The sequence below is a fragment of the Gymnodraco acuticeps genome, unplaced genomic scaffold, assembly GCF_902827175.1.
Source record: "Gymnodraco acuticeps unplaced genomic scaffold, fGymAcu1.1, whole genome shotgun sequence".
Classification (NCBI taxonomy): domain Eukaryota; kingdom Metazoa; phylum Chordata; class Actinopteri; order Perciformes; family Bathydraconidae; genus Gymnodraco; species Gymnodraco acuticeps.
Genome location: NW_022991436.1, coordinates 562,247 through 578,285, shown reverse-complemented (window position 1 = coordinate 578,285; position 16,039 = coordinate 562,247). Strand labels below are relative to the sequence as shown.

General features: G+C 39.9%; 1 protein-coding gene across 1 annotated transcript; it reads right to left on the bottom strand.

Annotated features, from left to right (window-relative positions):
* Positions 1–2,440: 2,440 nt before the first annotated feature.
* Positions 2,441–14,364, bottom strand: LOC117532753 (myosin-7-like). The gene is given in 39 exon segments (XM_034196232.1): positions 2,441–3,033; positions 3,263–3,397; positions 3,488–3,583; positions 3,663–3,767; positions 3,860–4,156; positions 4,253–4,456; positions 4,538–4,846; positions 4,950–5,074; positions 5,164–5,329; positions 5,468–5,651; positions 5,998–6,194; positions 6,293–6,321; positions 6,324–6,410; positions 6,497–6,623; positions 6,873–7,262; positions 7,348–7,438; positions 7,544–7,689; positions 7,778–7,954; positions 8,040–8,282; positions 8,368–8,576; positions 8,579–8,622; positions 8,717–8,853; positions 8,949–9,072; positions 9,162–9,367; positions 9,468–9,544; positions 9,639–9,948; positions 10,029–10,199; positions 10,274–10,423; positions 10,545–10,663; positions 10,766–10,904; positions 11,177–11,280; positions 11,407–11,505; positions 11,634–11,697; positions 11,800–11,892; positions 12,254–12,359; positions 12,472–12,499; positions 12,600–12,756; positions 13,603–13,746; positions 14,164–14,364. Coding segments are annotated over 39 exon segments (5,811 nt in total). The 3' UTR covers positions 2,441–3,012.
* Between the last annotated feature and the right edge of the window lie 1,675 nt (positions 14,365–16,039).

Sequence of the window (16,039 nt, the reverse complement as noted above, 5' to 3'; positions counted from 1 at the left end):
CAGTTGGAGCAGATGATAGCCCCACGCTGGGTATTGTCTCACAAATATAATGGGAGTGACAGGTCTATTCCACAGCCCATAACTTTTAATGTTCCTTTTAAATGCCCCTCCTGAGCCTAAGCTTCAGTTTTACATCAGCAGACTAACTTTAAGGTAGTATTCTAATATATACTCCGTTAACAATATGCTTCTCCAAAAGTAGATATAAACCTTCCTACTGCCCACCCTTAGCTGCTGTTCAACAAGCCCAGTGACTCCTAAACACATTTTAATTTACATTTGATTCCCCTTATCCAAAACAAACCACAACATTCATTGTAATTAAATATAACAACCACATTGCACAGCCCATCACTAGCACCAGTAATCACAGCCGCTTCAGAGGTTAAGAGATAAAAGGAGGGTCAACAGCTGGTGACAAGTGCTGAGATTATTTCCATTCTGATAGCTGTTTCGACAGCTGGCGTCAGGGGGCCAAATGGAAGTGAGAGATTCCATGCCCCTGCTAAAGACCAAGTGAAGATAACACTGACCTCACAGGTCAAACTTTTATTAATGAACGGGAACAAGTTTCAAATGCTTTGTTTATCACTACAAATTAACATTGTCACCACATGTTTCCATTAAATACAAACAAGGGAAGGACGTAAAGAGAGCCTCAAGCCACATGTCTCTTTGTTCTGTGCTCCCGAAGGAAAATATTTTAAAAGCCTGATTTAACTAGAAAGCTTTCTTCCTATTTTACCCGTGACTTCATTGCTATTTTATAGTTCTTTAGGTATTTGATCTCTTTTTAAAGCAACTGTAAAAGTCTTTTAGAAATAAAATGTGTAACTATCATTATTGTTTTAGTCACTATCTTGTTTTGATTTTGTTTTTGGATCCCAATTAAAATAGCACTTAGTTATTATTTATATTTGCATATTTGATCACATAATACTTCTTCCGTTTTCTGTTGTTTGAGCTTTCTGTAAATGACCAATTTTGCTTTTATAAACAGCTGCTGATGCTGTTGCTTCTGCTGGAAAAGCAAACGACTCTCTATAAAACAGAGGGATTTCCCCCGGAGGGACCTGAGTCCGACCGGTGTGTAATATAATTGATAAACTGGCTTTAAACTAAATCACTTTTGGGTTAGAAGGCTCAGTGGTAGTTGCAAACACATGCTTTCCACATCTCAGATAGGACCATTAACATCATTAAGCATGTTGGAGATGGTCTAATTATAGAGGCAGTACACTTTTTCCATCTTTGGCCAGTCCCCTCACTCTTGTGAGCATGGTCTCAGGTGTCCTGTTAATCATGCCGATAATCCTCAACACACTGTGCTGCATGTGGTGAGCCTCTTCAACATACAGTAGGTGTGAATAAGCTTCCATTAGCTGATGGATACCTGCTTGTTCACTCAGGGAGTTGAGGACTCCCTGAATTTCACACGACGGGTGTCTGAGACCTGCCTCTCCTCCCTCCTTCTGCCCAAAGGATTATTTAGCGTCCAGCATCAGCAGCAATGACTGAGACCTGCAGCAGCACCGAGGCAAAGCTCTAAACAGACAGGTAACCATAGCACTCTTAGCACAGGGAAAACATCATTATAGTTGGTTGTGATTTGCTGTTGTCTGTTTCATTATATGATCTACATATGTTATTGTTGGTTCTTTAAAATCCTCTCTAGCCCTTTGGAGGTATTTGCCGAGCAGCTGCCAGTAATTATTAATGGTATTATGGAAAGTTCTGAGTATGAGCATTGGTTCATTGTTGACCTTGAGGACCAGACTCCTGGGATTTCTTTTACTCTATTTTAAGAAAAGGATTTGATTTATCTCTCTCTCTCTTTTCTAGCAATCACTACAACTCAACGTCCCTCTTTTTAGGACATCTGCCACTACACTTCATTTCGTCCCAAGAGTTTTCCTGCTTTGGCCTAATTCTGTTCTTCATGATTCCTGATTCCTTTACTGACGCCTATCAGTTTCTTTGTAAATGTAATAGACATTATTATATTATTTATATTGTATTTCATCCCAAATTGTAAAATGTGTTATTCAAAATATAGGCACTCTTTCTTTTTTTTTGCGAGTGACCAGTCTAGGGGTGGGGTGGTGCAGTGGGCTGTGCGTTTGATCATCAGATCAAGGGGGGCATTGGGGCCACCGCGTCAGGCCGTTGTGTCCTTGGGCAAGACACTTCACCTGAGTTTGCTCCTGTGGGTATTGTCCACACTACATGACCATTACATGTATAATGTGTAATGTGGATTTGTAAGGAGCGCTTGAGAGTCATTGAAAGAGCGCTATAATAAATATAAGGATTATTATTATTATTTATGATCGATTTAAGTTTCATTAAACACAGTATTCCTCATACATTGTGTCATGAACAAACACTTTCTTAATAATGGAAGAACACAACGGCGTTAACATTTTTGATGAGATTTTATTAAGCATTACAGGTTGTGAATAGTGATGGCAAAGGGAATCAATACAATGGAGTATTAAGGCCTCTATTGGGAAAAAATCCCAATCTGAGATTTCCAATATTAAGTCATAATATTTTGAAAATAAAGTCTCAATATGATAGGTTGCTTTGAATGATATTATGCGTATAGTTCCTATTCAATTTCATGTGCATACTTAGATTATCTTTTTGAACAGTCCACAGGCCACTGAAGCCCTCAGTTATTCTGACTGGTTACCTTCCCTGTACTTCCTAAGTGAAGTGTGTGTATAGCTGCACTTTATCAGGTGGTGAAGATGTATGTGTCAATGTGTTTTCCAACTGTTTTGTTGAACTTCCACATGAAATTACAACTACATTTGTGTCATAATACAACTTGAAATATAATGACTTTATTCTAATTAGAAAACATGTTTGTAGTTGCAATACAATGCCCTTTTTTCTCTAAATATTACAACTTTATTCTCGAAATCCTACAATTTTCTCCCATGTTGGCCTTATACTCTGTTCTACAGCACACAGCGGGCTAAGGGATTTCTGCCAGGCTCCAAAGCTTCACTCTTCCTCAAACACTTTCTGTTGCAGCCCAGGAATTTGGAAAAAAGAAAAAGAGAAAGCTGTTAAGACTGCAGATAAGCAATGCTTTAATGCCATAAAGCAATGTATTCATTAACAGACAAATGTACACTAAAGCACACTTGTACTAATACTCAAAAAGCAGAGCAGCATGTTAAATTAGCCAGCAGAGGGCAGCAGGTGTCAGGGTCAGATGCTGAGCACCTGCTGCAGAGTGCATGGTTCAAACCTTGGGGCCCACATCACGGGTCTTGGCACGCAGCTTGTTGACCTGAGTCTCTGCAATGTCAGCTCTCTCTTCAGCCTCATCCAGCTCGTGCTGCTGCTTCCGGAACTTACCGAGGTGAACATTAGCCTGTTCCTCCTGTTGAGGATTGGTAAAAATAGAAATAGTTACCTATTGAGAGGGGGAAAAGCCAAATGAAAACCACACTTCACACATTGGCAGACTTACAGCCTCCTCAGTAGTTCTCTTGTAAGATTTAACCTTCAACTGCAGCTTATCTACCAGGTCTTGGAGTCGGGCAATATTCTTGCGATCTTCCTCACTCTGTGGAAATACAAGTACATTTCCTTCCAATACATTTCAACCACACAGAAAGAATATTAAAGCTAGTTATGTCACAAACCTGATAGGTAAGTTCCTTCATACGGCGTTCGTATTTATGGATGCCTTTCACAGCTTCGGTGCTTTTCTTTTGCTCCAGTTCCACCTCATTTTCCAGCTCCTTCACCTGCTCAAGGACAGTGTTTTTTCAATAAATGTTCTCATAACCTCTTCAACATCACTATATAACACTACTGACTAATCAAAAGAAATACTAACCCTGGCCTCAAGCTTCTGGATCTGCTTCTTGCCTCCCTTCATGGCGATCTGTTCAGCTTCATCCAGACGGTGCTGCAGGTCTTTGATGGTTTGCTCCATGTTCTTCTTCATGCGCTCCAGGTGAGAGCTGGTGTCCTGCTCTTTCTTCAGCTCCTCTGCCATCATGGCCGCATCAGTGATGGCTTTCTTAGCCTTTTCCTCAGCATTTCTGCACTCCTGCACTGCTTCCTCCACTTCAGTCTGAAGCTGGGATGTATCAGCCTCCAGCTTCTTCTTGTGATTTATCAGGCTAGTGTTCTATTTGTATGCAACCAAAGCAATTTCATTAAACAATGCACCATAGAGCAACATTTATTATAATGAAACAAATTCATTGTCAGATTTCTGCCATACCTGTGAGTGCAGTAGCTGCACCCGTTCATTAACATCCAGCAGCTCTTGCTCAGCTAGTTTGCGGCCTCTTTCAGTTTGCTCCAGAGCAGACCTGAGCTCCTCTACTTCGGCCTGAAGCAGGTTGTTGCGTCTCTCAACAATGGCATTGTTCTCCTTAAGCTCTTCATTGGATCGAAGAGAGTCATCAAGCTGGAGCTGGGCGTCCTGTAGAATGATCAGATTCTCCGGTTACACAGATACCAAAGTAATGATGCAAATTACAATAAAGGTATTTCCCCCTTTTACCTTCAGATGTGCAATGACAGATTTAAGCTGTTTCTGAGCCTCAGCCGCCTGCCTGTTTGCCTGGCTCAGCTGGATCTCCATCTCATTCAGGTCTCCCTCCATCTTCTTCTTCAAACGGAGAGCCTCATTCCTGCTGCGAGTCTCCGCATCAAGAGAGCTCTGCAGGGTGTCAATCATCCTCTGCAGGTTCCTCTTGGACTGCTCCATCTCCTCGTCTTTCTCAGCTAGTTTGCGCTCCATGTCTGCCTTAATCTGGTTGAACTCAAGCTGGGCTCTTAGAATCTTTCCCTCCTCGTGCTCAAGAGACCCCTAAGATGGAAATCAGGAATGTATTTAAAAAGAAAATGTCTACTACAACTTTGAAACTCAAATTGTAAATGTATCAGAAAAAGCTTTGACATGTAAGTGTTACCTCTGCTTCCTCGAGTGCAGACTGAATCTCACTCTTTTCTTGCTCCAGCTGCTTGCGGGCTTTCTCCAACTCATGAATGCTTTTTGCTCCCTCTCCAATTTGCTCAGTGAGGTCAGACATCTCCTCTGTGTATGAGAGTCATGGTGTGTAATTCACTTTGTTGCCACCTGAAATATGTATTATATGTCATTTTAGACACCTTAATATATATTACCCTGAAGATTCTTGTTCTCTCTCTTCATGGTATCCAGATGATCCAGTGACTCCTCATATGAATTCTTCAGTTTGAAGAGCTCTGTGCTCAAAGACCTGGCTTCCTTCTGAGAGCTCTCCAGCTCACACTGAGACTCTTCATACTTCTGTTTCCACTCAGACAGGACCTAGACATTGAGATACAAGTTGTATCATTTCACGTTTAAATCACCACTTCAAACTTTTAACAGCAAAATGTGCATTGGTTGAGTAGACCATTTTCACTTTGAAAACCAGGTTTTTAATGATAAACAATGCTGATGTACTTTGTCAAAGTTTCTTTGCTTCTTGTCCAGAGCAGCAGCAGCAGCATTAGACCTCTCCACATCCACCATGAGATCTTCAATCTCATTCTGCAGCCTGTGTTTGGTCTTCTCCAGAGAGGAACACTTAGCATTCACTGCTTCAACAGCCTCCTCGGCATCCTGCAGACGCTGAGCCAACTTTTTCCTGAAAAAGATGACAAGTCTTATCCAATGATTGCTTAAGTGTCTCTTTATTTGAGAGACATGTTATGGCTTTGTTAAAGCACATTAAATAAAGGCAGTAGTGATGTGAAACCACATGCCACACAGGCGCCCGGCTTTATTCAAACTGGAGACATTGCAATTCAAATATATAAAACAACATACACAATATTAGGGCAAGCTGACTCTGCCTCCTGTAGCTTTCCAAAGATTTTTGAATGAATGAATTACATTTCTCATCAAACTGTAGTTACTAGCTGCAATTGTAATCAAGTTGTGGGAATTTGTTGACATTACTTTTAGTGACACAAGTGTTTGTTGTTACTCACTTGGCCTCCTCCAGTTCCTCAGTCTTTTGGATGGCATCAGTTTCGTACTTAGCTCTCCACTGAGCCACCTCGGAGTTGGCCTTGGACATGCCACGCTGCAATTCAGACTTGGCCTCCTGTTCCTCCTCATACTGCTCCCTGAGCAGATCACAGTCATGACGAGCAGACTGCACTGCATGGGCTAAAGCAGTCTTTGCCTGAATAAATAATGATAATGTTGGTATTCCTCTTCCACATGGAAAAATATTTGAAATATACAGATACTGTAAATTAATACGTTTTGCCGTTTTCATACTTTTACTTCCTCCTCTAGTTGTCTTTTATGTCTTCAAGTTGTTGAGTGTAACAATTTTTTCCTCTGGTCAACTGAGAAACAAGAGATTCTTTCTCCTCCAGCTGTCTTGAAAACTCACCTAAAGAGGCCAAAGTTAGGTTTTTGAATTAAATTGTTTTACATCAAACAATTTATTATTTTTTAATTGAAACGTGTTAAACTGACCATTCTCAGCTAGAAGCTTGGCTCTCTGAGTGGTGAAGTCATTAATAGATCTCTGGTATTCATCACACTTGCTCCTGTATTCATTCATTTGATCTTCCAAAGTTCTGCAGGTCTTTTCCAAGGTGATCTTCAAAAGAAATAGTTCACAAGCAATGTTGATTACTTTTCAAAATGAAACATCTCTAGACATGTATTCACTATATTGCATTCCCAACTTAGAGGGAATAATAATTAGAAGAACAACTCAATATCATTTGAGATACTATGTGCACTGTTAACTGATGTTGAGGCTATTGAATTGTCATCATTCCTTACCAGTTATCAGTCAGTTCCATCAGTGTGGAAATGTACCTTAAAAATCTTCATGCGCACATACCTTTGACTTGGCTATGTGTTCCATATTGGACACCACATCATCCAGCTCCAGTCTGAGCTCACTCTTCTCCTTCTCCAGTTTCTGCTTGACTCTCTGCAGGTTGTCTATCTGCTCTCCCAGATCAGCCACACTGTCAGCTTGTTTCTTCCTGAGTGTGGCAGCAGTGGATTCATGCTGCAGAGTAGCCTCTTCAAGGTCTCTGCGGAGTTTCTGTAGCTCAGCCTCTCTCTTCTTGTTCATCTCAATCTGGGCGGATGTTGCTCCACCAGCTTCCTCCAGCCTCTCACTGATCTCCTCCAGCTCTCTGGCCAATTCGGCTCTCTGCTTTTCCACCTTAGCCCGAGCAGCTCGCTCTGCTTCAAGCTCTTCTTCAAGCTCCTCTACGCGAGCCTAGTGTCAGAACAACATATTTGATTGTGAGTTATAATGGGAATTTCATAACTTTTAATTAAGTTCCTTTAGTACAATGTTGTACCTGCAGCTCCTTCAGCTTTTTCTGTAGTTGAATGATGATTGCTTGATCATCTTCAATTTTCCCGTTCAGCTGGCTGATCTCAAAGTCTTTCCTGCAACATTTTGTTTATTTGTTACAAGATTATTGGAACATTTACAACTGGTTACACAGTATTAAGTGACCGTAGTGAATGAACAATGTCATGCTGAATGTGTACTTTTTCAGGTGCTCCTCCAGTTGTATCTTGTCATTTTCTAAATCCATTAAAGTCTCCAGGGTCAACTTTAAGTCTCCCTCCAGCTTTCTCTTAGCTCTCTCAAGGTCCATTCGAACCTTCTTCTCTTGCTCAAGAGATCCCTCAAGCTTAATACAAATAGGTTTGTTTACAACAGTCGTGAATTCATCATTTTGTAATACTTACATCATATATACTTTTGATAATAATGCTTACATCATCCACTTGCTGCTCCAGCTTAGTCTTGGCCTTGGTTAGAGTGTTGACTTTGTCTTCTTCACTCTGAAGATCATCCAGTGTTTGCTGATGAGATTCCTGTAGGGCTTTCTTTTCTTTGGTCAACTTAGCAATGATTTCATCCTGACCAGCCATCTCTTCCACCAGGTTCTTTACCTATTAATTCATGAAAACATAAGTTACTAGAGGCCTGATCAAGTACTGATCCAAAAAAAAAAAATGTTTAAGATAAGTTTCAGACCTTGTTCTCTGTGGCATGCTTTTCTTTCTCCACCTTAGCCAGAGTTAACTCTAAGTCATCAATGTCTTTCTTCAGCTCAGAGCACTCATCCTCCAACTTCCTCTTCTTTGCAGTCATTTCAGCATTCATCTCCTCCTCATCCTCCAGCCTTTCCGTGAGCTCTTTGGCTTTTGCCTCCAGCTGGATCTTGCTCTTGATCAGCCCCTCACATCTTTCTTCTGCATCACAGAGATTATCTTGCTCCTACGAAACATCTCACTTCATTAGCACATACATTAATGACAGGACATTTTCAAAAAATACATTGCATTTGAGATAGCATCCTCACTGTTTGAACATGGAGCTGCAGGTCGTTCTGCTCTTGAAGCAGAGAAACCATTTTCTCCTCCAGTTCCTTTCTGCGAGCTTCAGATTTTGCAAAGGCCTCCTTCAGCTTCAGGAATTCTTCCTTCATGTTGGCCATTTCCTTTTCTGATTCAGCCGATCTCAATAGGGGTTTGATCTTGAAGAACAGCTTCATCCAGGGCCAATTCTTGACCCCATGAATGAACGGACATTCCATTGGATCACCAATAATGCTTCTCTAAAATATGTGTTGAATAAAACGAAAGGCTATTAATCAACCAACAATAACCTTTGAATTTATACCGATGTCATCAGCTGTAAACATAAGATACCTGCGTTCCACAATCTTCTGATACTCAATACGAGACAAGAGGCCACGGGATCTGGCTTGAATAGCAGTGATGATTTTGGAGAGACGCTCGTCTCTCATCTCCTCAAGCAGACCCAGCAAACCAGCCTTGAAGAACACCTAATAACAACAATGGGTATTTTACTTTTGTGCTACCTTCTTCATCTCCTACAGATTGTTTATTCTCGTTCATATCAGAAAACTTCAGATGATACCTTTGTGTGTCCAAACTTGTACTGATTGTGGTCAATATCCAGAGACCCAAGAAGTTTCTCAGCTCCCTTCCTGCTGTCGATGAACTGGCCATCAGGAATGGCAGCGGCATTCAGAATGCGATATCTGAAAAATAAAATATTTGTAAAATCTGATAATAATATTCTGGACTTCTGCTTCTAATTTTAAAGGGCCGGGCTTGAGCCTGATAATACCTCTGTTTGAAATCTCCATACAGAATCCTGTTGGGAAAGCCCTTCCTGCAGATCCTGATGCCTTCCAGCACACCGTTACAGCGCAGCTGGTGCATCACCAGAGGGTTCTCCATGGCCCCAGGAGTCTTGGTCTCATTGGGGATGATGCAGCGTACAAAGTGAGGGTGAGTGGACCTCAAATTGGTCATCAGCTTGTTCAGGTTTTCCTATTAATGTGATGAATCACATATTTATAGCTGGCTGTTAAGATATTCAGAACCATACAAAATATAATATCCTAGGATAAAAACAGTCAAAAGAAAATACCCTGTGAAGTGCGGACACAGTCTGAAACGATGCACCCTTCTTCTTTCTCTTCTCTTTTTTGCCTTCGTGATCCTCACCTGCAACTGTTAAGAAAAATAACTGTTAAAATGTAACCTTTTAGCTAGACAAGAAAGGGTGTAATTTCCAAACAAGATATTCATGCCAGGGTACCTGCATCAGCTCCAGCATAATTAATAAACAGGATGGATAACAGCTTGAGATTGGATTTCTGGTAGAATCCAACAACAGTCTCATTCAGAGGATCCTTGTTTTTCACCAGCCAGTTGATGATATTATAGTCAACAGTTCCAGCGTAGTGCATCAGGGCAAAGTGGGCCTCTGGTTTTCCTTTGATACCTCTGGGCTTCTGGAAGTTACCAGACTTCCCAAGATGGTTGTCATAGAGCTTGGATTTAAAGGTAATATCAGAGGCTTTGGGGAACATGCACTCCTCTTCAAGGATGGACATGATACCCATGGGCTGAAAGGAAAAAAATGTAAATTGTTTCAAAACACTTGCTTTTTGTTGATTCAAGAAAATGTAATAATCCACTCTCTTACCTTTTCAATCAGGTCAATACAGGCCTGCAAATCCATGCCAAAATCGATGAAAGTCCATTCAATGCCCTCTTTCTTGTACTCTTCTTGCTCCAGCACAAACATGTGGTGGTTGAAAAACTGTTGCAGTTTTTCATTGGTGAAGTTGATGCACAGCTGCTCAAAGGTGTTCAACTGTAAAGAAAAAACAGGTCAGATTTTCTATCCATTTTATGTTGGGAGCGAGCTGGTCTAATCAGATAACTCACATCAAAGATCTCAAATCCAGCAATGTCCAGTACACCAATAAAGTACTGGCGAGGCTGTCTGGTCTCCAGTGACTGGTTGATTCTTATCACCATCCACAGGAACATCTTTTCATAAACAGCCTTTGATAGAGCTCCAACAGAGTAGGTCACCTTTGGAATAGGCAACATACATTTGAAATTTAGCATGCAACCTTTATCCCTTGCAGAAGTAGCCATATGGAAAACATAATGTGCTCCTTTAATAGTTTTAGAACAGTTTTTTTGTTCTTACTTGAGCAACACTTTGTCCCTTTGTGACCCACTCATTTCCGACTTTGACTCTCGGGTGACAGAGACTTTTGATGAGGTCGGAAGTGTTCAGGCCCATCAGATATGCAATTTTGTCAGCATCTGAAGAAAGAAAGTGAAGGTTATAAAACTGAGGTCTGGTACAAAGGACAGTGTTAGTCTTGGTTGGTTAAGAGCAAACATGATTAACAGAGCTTCTCTCACCTTCAGTGCCATCAGCCTCTGCCTGCTCCTCTCGCTGCTTGGTCTTGAACTTCATATTTCCATGATGCATGATGGCACCAGTCAGCTTGTACACAGAGTTCTTTTCCTCTTGAGTAAAGCCCAACACATCAAAGGCACTCTGTGGAGTAGTACATAATATCTTCTTTAGCTTTGATTAAAATGATACCTTCTAAAAGAACAATAAATGCTGTTTTGATAACTTTCTAAAGTTGTAAAGTCCTGTCTGAGTATTTTAAATTATGCAGTGTTTTGATGTCTGAGAAGTCTTTAAACACATTGATCTGTTAATCCAACTGGATTCCCTAGATTGTAATTAATTGCATCAACGGTATCATTATGGTTAGAGTTTGATGTCAAATTGTAAAACCGAGGAATGATTATCAGCCTCACATCTGTTGCCTCCAGTTCATCTGCATCAACAATAGAGGCCACTGTGGTTTCCCCCTGAGAGATGAACGGGTAGTCATAGGGATTATTTGTAATCAACAGCATCTCTGGAGGACAAAGAGAAAGGGTGAGACAAGGTCAGACAGATGCAATCATACAAAGTGCCTTCATTTGGTCTTGGTTTGGTAGTCAACCACCACTGAGACACAAAGGAACCCCAGCCTTGCACTAACCCAGGAGTTCAGGCTTCTTGTTGGACAGAATCTGGTAGAAGATGTGGTAATCTCTCTCAGCCTTGAGCTGGAAGACCACACGAGATTTCTCCAGAAGGTCTGATAAGGGACACATACAGGAGAGAATATATGGCCATGTGTAAAATCAACTTTATTATTATTATAAATGATTTATTAAATAATGTTTTCTGCATCACTGTTTAACATATATGGGTGTTTGTCCTTACATGTTTCAATATCAGCAGAGGCTAACTTTCCCCTGGTATCAAAATGAATTCGAATGAATTTACCCTGAAAGAAAAACATTTGTCCTTTTTAACTACATGATTGCGTTTTCAAGTGAACTGAATACAAAGTAATCAGAATGTATTCACACGGGGATTAGATACTTACAAATCTGGAAGAATTGTCATTCCTGATGGTCTTGGCATTACCAAAGGCCTCCAGAGCAGGGTTAGCCTGGATGATTTGATCCTCCAGAGAACCCTGTAAAGAGGAACATTGTGTGGGCTCATTTTTGTTTAAAGCTACACAAAGAGACTTTAGCAACCTCTGGCTGCAGTTATTAAAAAGTTTGAAGACATTTTAAGTTTACAATTTATATAGCAGAGTAGCTGTCGAAAGTGGAAATCATGACAGGATTGTTTGTGAATTTGTAAGATACTATAAACAGGTAATTTAATCAAGCAAGGTAGCTAAATCTATTCAATGTCAGTTCAGACAGCTAAGTTATGGGAGTTAAACTTGTCTTTTTGTATAATGATTTAATCTGTAGTTTGAATCAGAACCTCTCTGGCAACTCACACATTTGACAGAGATATTATTATCATTATGTATTATTATTTACCTTGTCTTTGGCATTGGGGTCTTTCTTCATGCCTCCAGATGCAATACTTGCAAAATACTGGATGACTCTCTTTGTGTTGACAGTCTTTCCTGCACCAGATTCTCCACTGTAATTGCAAACTCAAAAATCAATACCTAATGGCATCATCTATGATAATAAGATGTTATTGCACAGCATATAGTGTCATTTTTGATAATCAAGTAAAACACAATACATACGTGATCAAAATAGACTGGTTTTCCCGGTCTAAAAACACAAGTGTGCAGAAAGTGCAATATTGTAAATATCAAGATTCAGCATAATAACATCTACCAAAAATTACCGAAGCATTATTGGTCATTTTTACCTGACAGCATATACTGGTAGCCATTATCAGAGATGGAGAAGATATGAGGAGGAGCTTCAGCCCTCTTCTTTCCTCTGTAGGCAACAACCACCTCTTGGTTGTAGACTGGCAGCCCCTTGTAGGGGTTGACAGTCACGCAGAAGAGCCCAGAGTAGGTCTGTGAGATACAGAAACATTGTTATTGTTTTACCAAATACTACTTGTGAATTGTACTTTTTTATGTTTATGATATATTGAAGATTCCAAGTTTTGGACATACTGTAACCTTGGATTCATATACTACAAATATTTTGTATTGAAATCTTAATAGAGAACTAATTCATACATTTCTATGTAAAAGTTGTTTTGATAACCTGGATAACATTCAGCCACTAGATGGCACACTCCACCTCACCCTTACATTTTGTTCACTATCAAAGCATTTGGTTGCTATTTTGATTCAAAATCAGCATATGTAATGGACAGCGAAGATTACCATTCAGGTTTCAAAGAAAGCTTTATTTAGCTGACCAGATAAGAAGAAGAGTGACTGCCTCTGATATAATTGTCAGCCTATAAAACTACTTCAGCTGAGTCCAAAGAGCAAAAGCAATATTCACCGTGGTCTTCCTCCTTTTTTCACTGAGCATTTTGGATTGGAACAGGAGTAAAGCCTGGCCAATACTGTTGAATTATTAATTTGTTTTTTTTCCCACTAACAGGCCACCACCAAGATAACAGAGATCACATCTGCCTTCTTAGCAACAGCATTTAATGAAACAACATTTTAAATTGAGGTAAACAGAAAATTCCTTTGGAACCCCTCAAAATTAAAAAGGAATTCACCTCCATAAGTTGTCTATAAGGAAAATCCATACTTGTGTTCTGTAACGTTTCAAAAGCTCATTAGATATATTTTTTATTATTTTATTTGTCTACATCAAAATGTTCTCAATACTACTTTTTAGAGTAGGTGCAAAATGATTTTTGACAAATCGTATTCATTGCATTGTCGGCTACTCACGTAGATCATCCATGCTGCATAACGCTCTTTGAGATTAAACAACACAGCTGGTTCGTGGAGGAAGGTCAGCATGGCCATGTCCTCGATCTTGTCAAACTTTGGAGGATTTTGTTGCATGACGTCGACATCTTTGATAACTACAGTCTGAGAAAAGAAATTGTTTTGTTTATGCTGCCTGCTCATTTTGTTAACCTCCATGTGTTGCCTTATCATTGTCAACATTGCATGTGAAACATTACAAAGCATGCCACGCATTGTTAGTGACAGATGGCAGCAATACTCCGTCTCATCACACACTTCACCCGAGACACAAATCATACATATTTTTTATCGCCACTGATATACAAGTGTTGTCCACATGCTGCCTTCTGGTCAATTCATAATAATGAAATATAACAAATACTGGGTTAGAGTCATTCCTCACACTATTGTTACACATTTTGACATATAAAGGTTAGACTTATAGGTTAATCGTTATTTCATCATTGCAACTATGATAAGAAAAAATGTGTTGGTAATCATTTTAAAACTAAATGTCTGAATTGTTATGTAAACACTGACCTTCCCATTCGCCGTCTCTACAGTGACCTTGCTTCCTTCTCTGCTGGTGATGGTTGCCTTCACAAACTCTTCCACTGCATCCGGGACGAAGCATTCCCTCTTTATGTCGAAGGGACGCGTGGAAGCCTCCATACGCTCCTTGTCCGACTTCCTTAGGTACGAGGCAGCCAGCCCAAACACAGCCATCTGAGCATCCCCCATGGCTCTGCTTTACAAACATGTAGAGAGGATACAAGGTTGTACACGTCTGTATCACATATTTCAGCCTTTAATACTCATTATCATGCATTGCCAAGTAAGCATTAGTAAAGAGAATTGTACCTGTGATTTCAACTCAGATGACAGATAAACTCAAGACTGGTATGGGTAAATCTGAAATAGACAGAGAAACAAATAAATGATACATTTTAAAGATATTGTAAAAGAAAAGGAATTACAGTAGTTTAGCATCAGTATTTGTAAAAGTAACAGGTCTCTTTTTTTACTTACAAGTATTTTGCATCATTAGAATAACATAGTTAGTTCAAAAGATAAAAAGTATAAAAGCATGTAAAAAGCAAAAAGTGGTTTCTCATCACCTCGTTTTTGAGAAATGAGACCATATCTAAAACATTTACATTTACACGTTGTTTAAACTTCAGAATAATACAGCATGACTACATAATCAATCCTGTGATGCAGACTTACCAAAGCCAGATGCTGAGGAAGCCTCTTCTAGACCTGTGCGGAAGGCAGGGATGAAATATATAACCCCAGATAATCCTGCCTAACAAGGCCAAGGGCATCACCCTGACCTATTCACTACCAAAAAAAAACACGTATCTCAACAGGTTAGCTTCCAAACACTCCCCTTTACCCACTCACTCACACATTGTGGTAATCGCAATCACTTTCATCACTTACGACAGTGCTCCCTAATGGCTCTCTTGATGTCTGGTTGCCCTTTCTACTCACATCCAAAAAATTTGATTTTTCGGGAGTAGTGCCAGGGACTTTATCCTGCATAACTGGTCTGGGGCTCACCCAAGCATTACCTCACTATAATTCCACCACACTTTCCTTCAGCCATCTCTTGTCCTACATTCTTTTTACAAGTAAGGACTGGTCATGAATAGATACCAGGTTCTATTTATTGCCTGTAAAAACAAAAAACAAAAATCTCTGTCATTGATATCAAATTCAAATGTCATGTTCAATGTATAAGCTTATCTATTTCCGCACACTTAAAGCAACATGTGGTTAAAGTGCCGTGAACACTTCGGTAAGGGTCGGAGCAAATTATTTGTCCGACACATCAAATGATAAACAGAGAAATTATCAAGGCCATCCAAAAAAGAACAAGTTACCAAGAAGAAGGATATATTCAAAATCATTTTTAAATGTGTGGCTATGTCATTCAAAAGCAAGATTGCTTGGATTGCCTTGCTGTTTATTCAGATCTTTGCATCCACAATTGTATACAGAGCAACCTCTCTGTGTTATCTTTCTCAACTTCTGAAGTGACTTGTTAAAGTAAAACAAAAAGTGAGGGTCTGACGGATGCCCTAACTGAACAGTCTTGACCTGTATATCACTAAACCCAGAGTTAAATCTTAAAACCTGCTAGTGGAAAAAACTATCCAGTGGAGGAGTCAGGCATGTATGGCTTGGCTTTAACCAGCCTGTGCTGTGGGAAGCACTAACCCAAAAAGATGGGATTGCAAAATGAAATTCACCCGTTAAGTCATGGTCTGTTTGAGAACTCTTGAGTATCTGTCGTTGGTAATTCTTACTATTGTTTGCAATGTCAATAATGTAATACTTTGCAAGCTACACCACACCAAGTGTCCACTCTGTCACCAGGGGCTAATTGGCTATTACTCCTCCATTAATATTA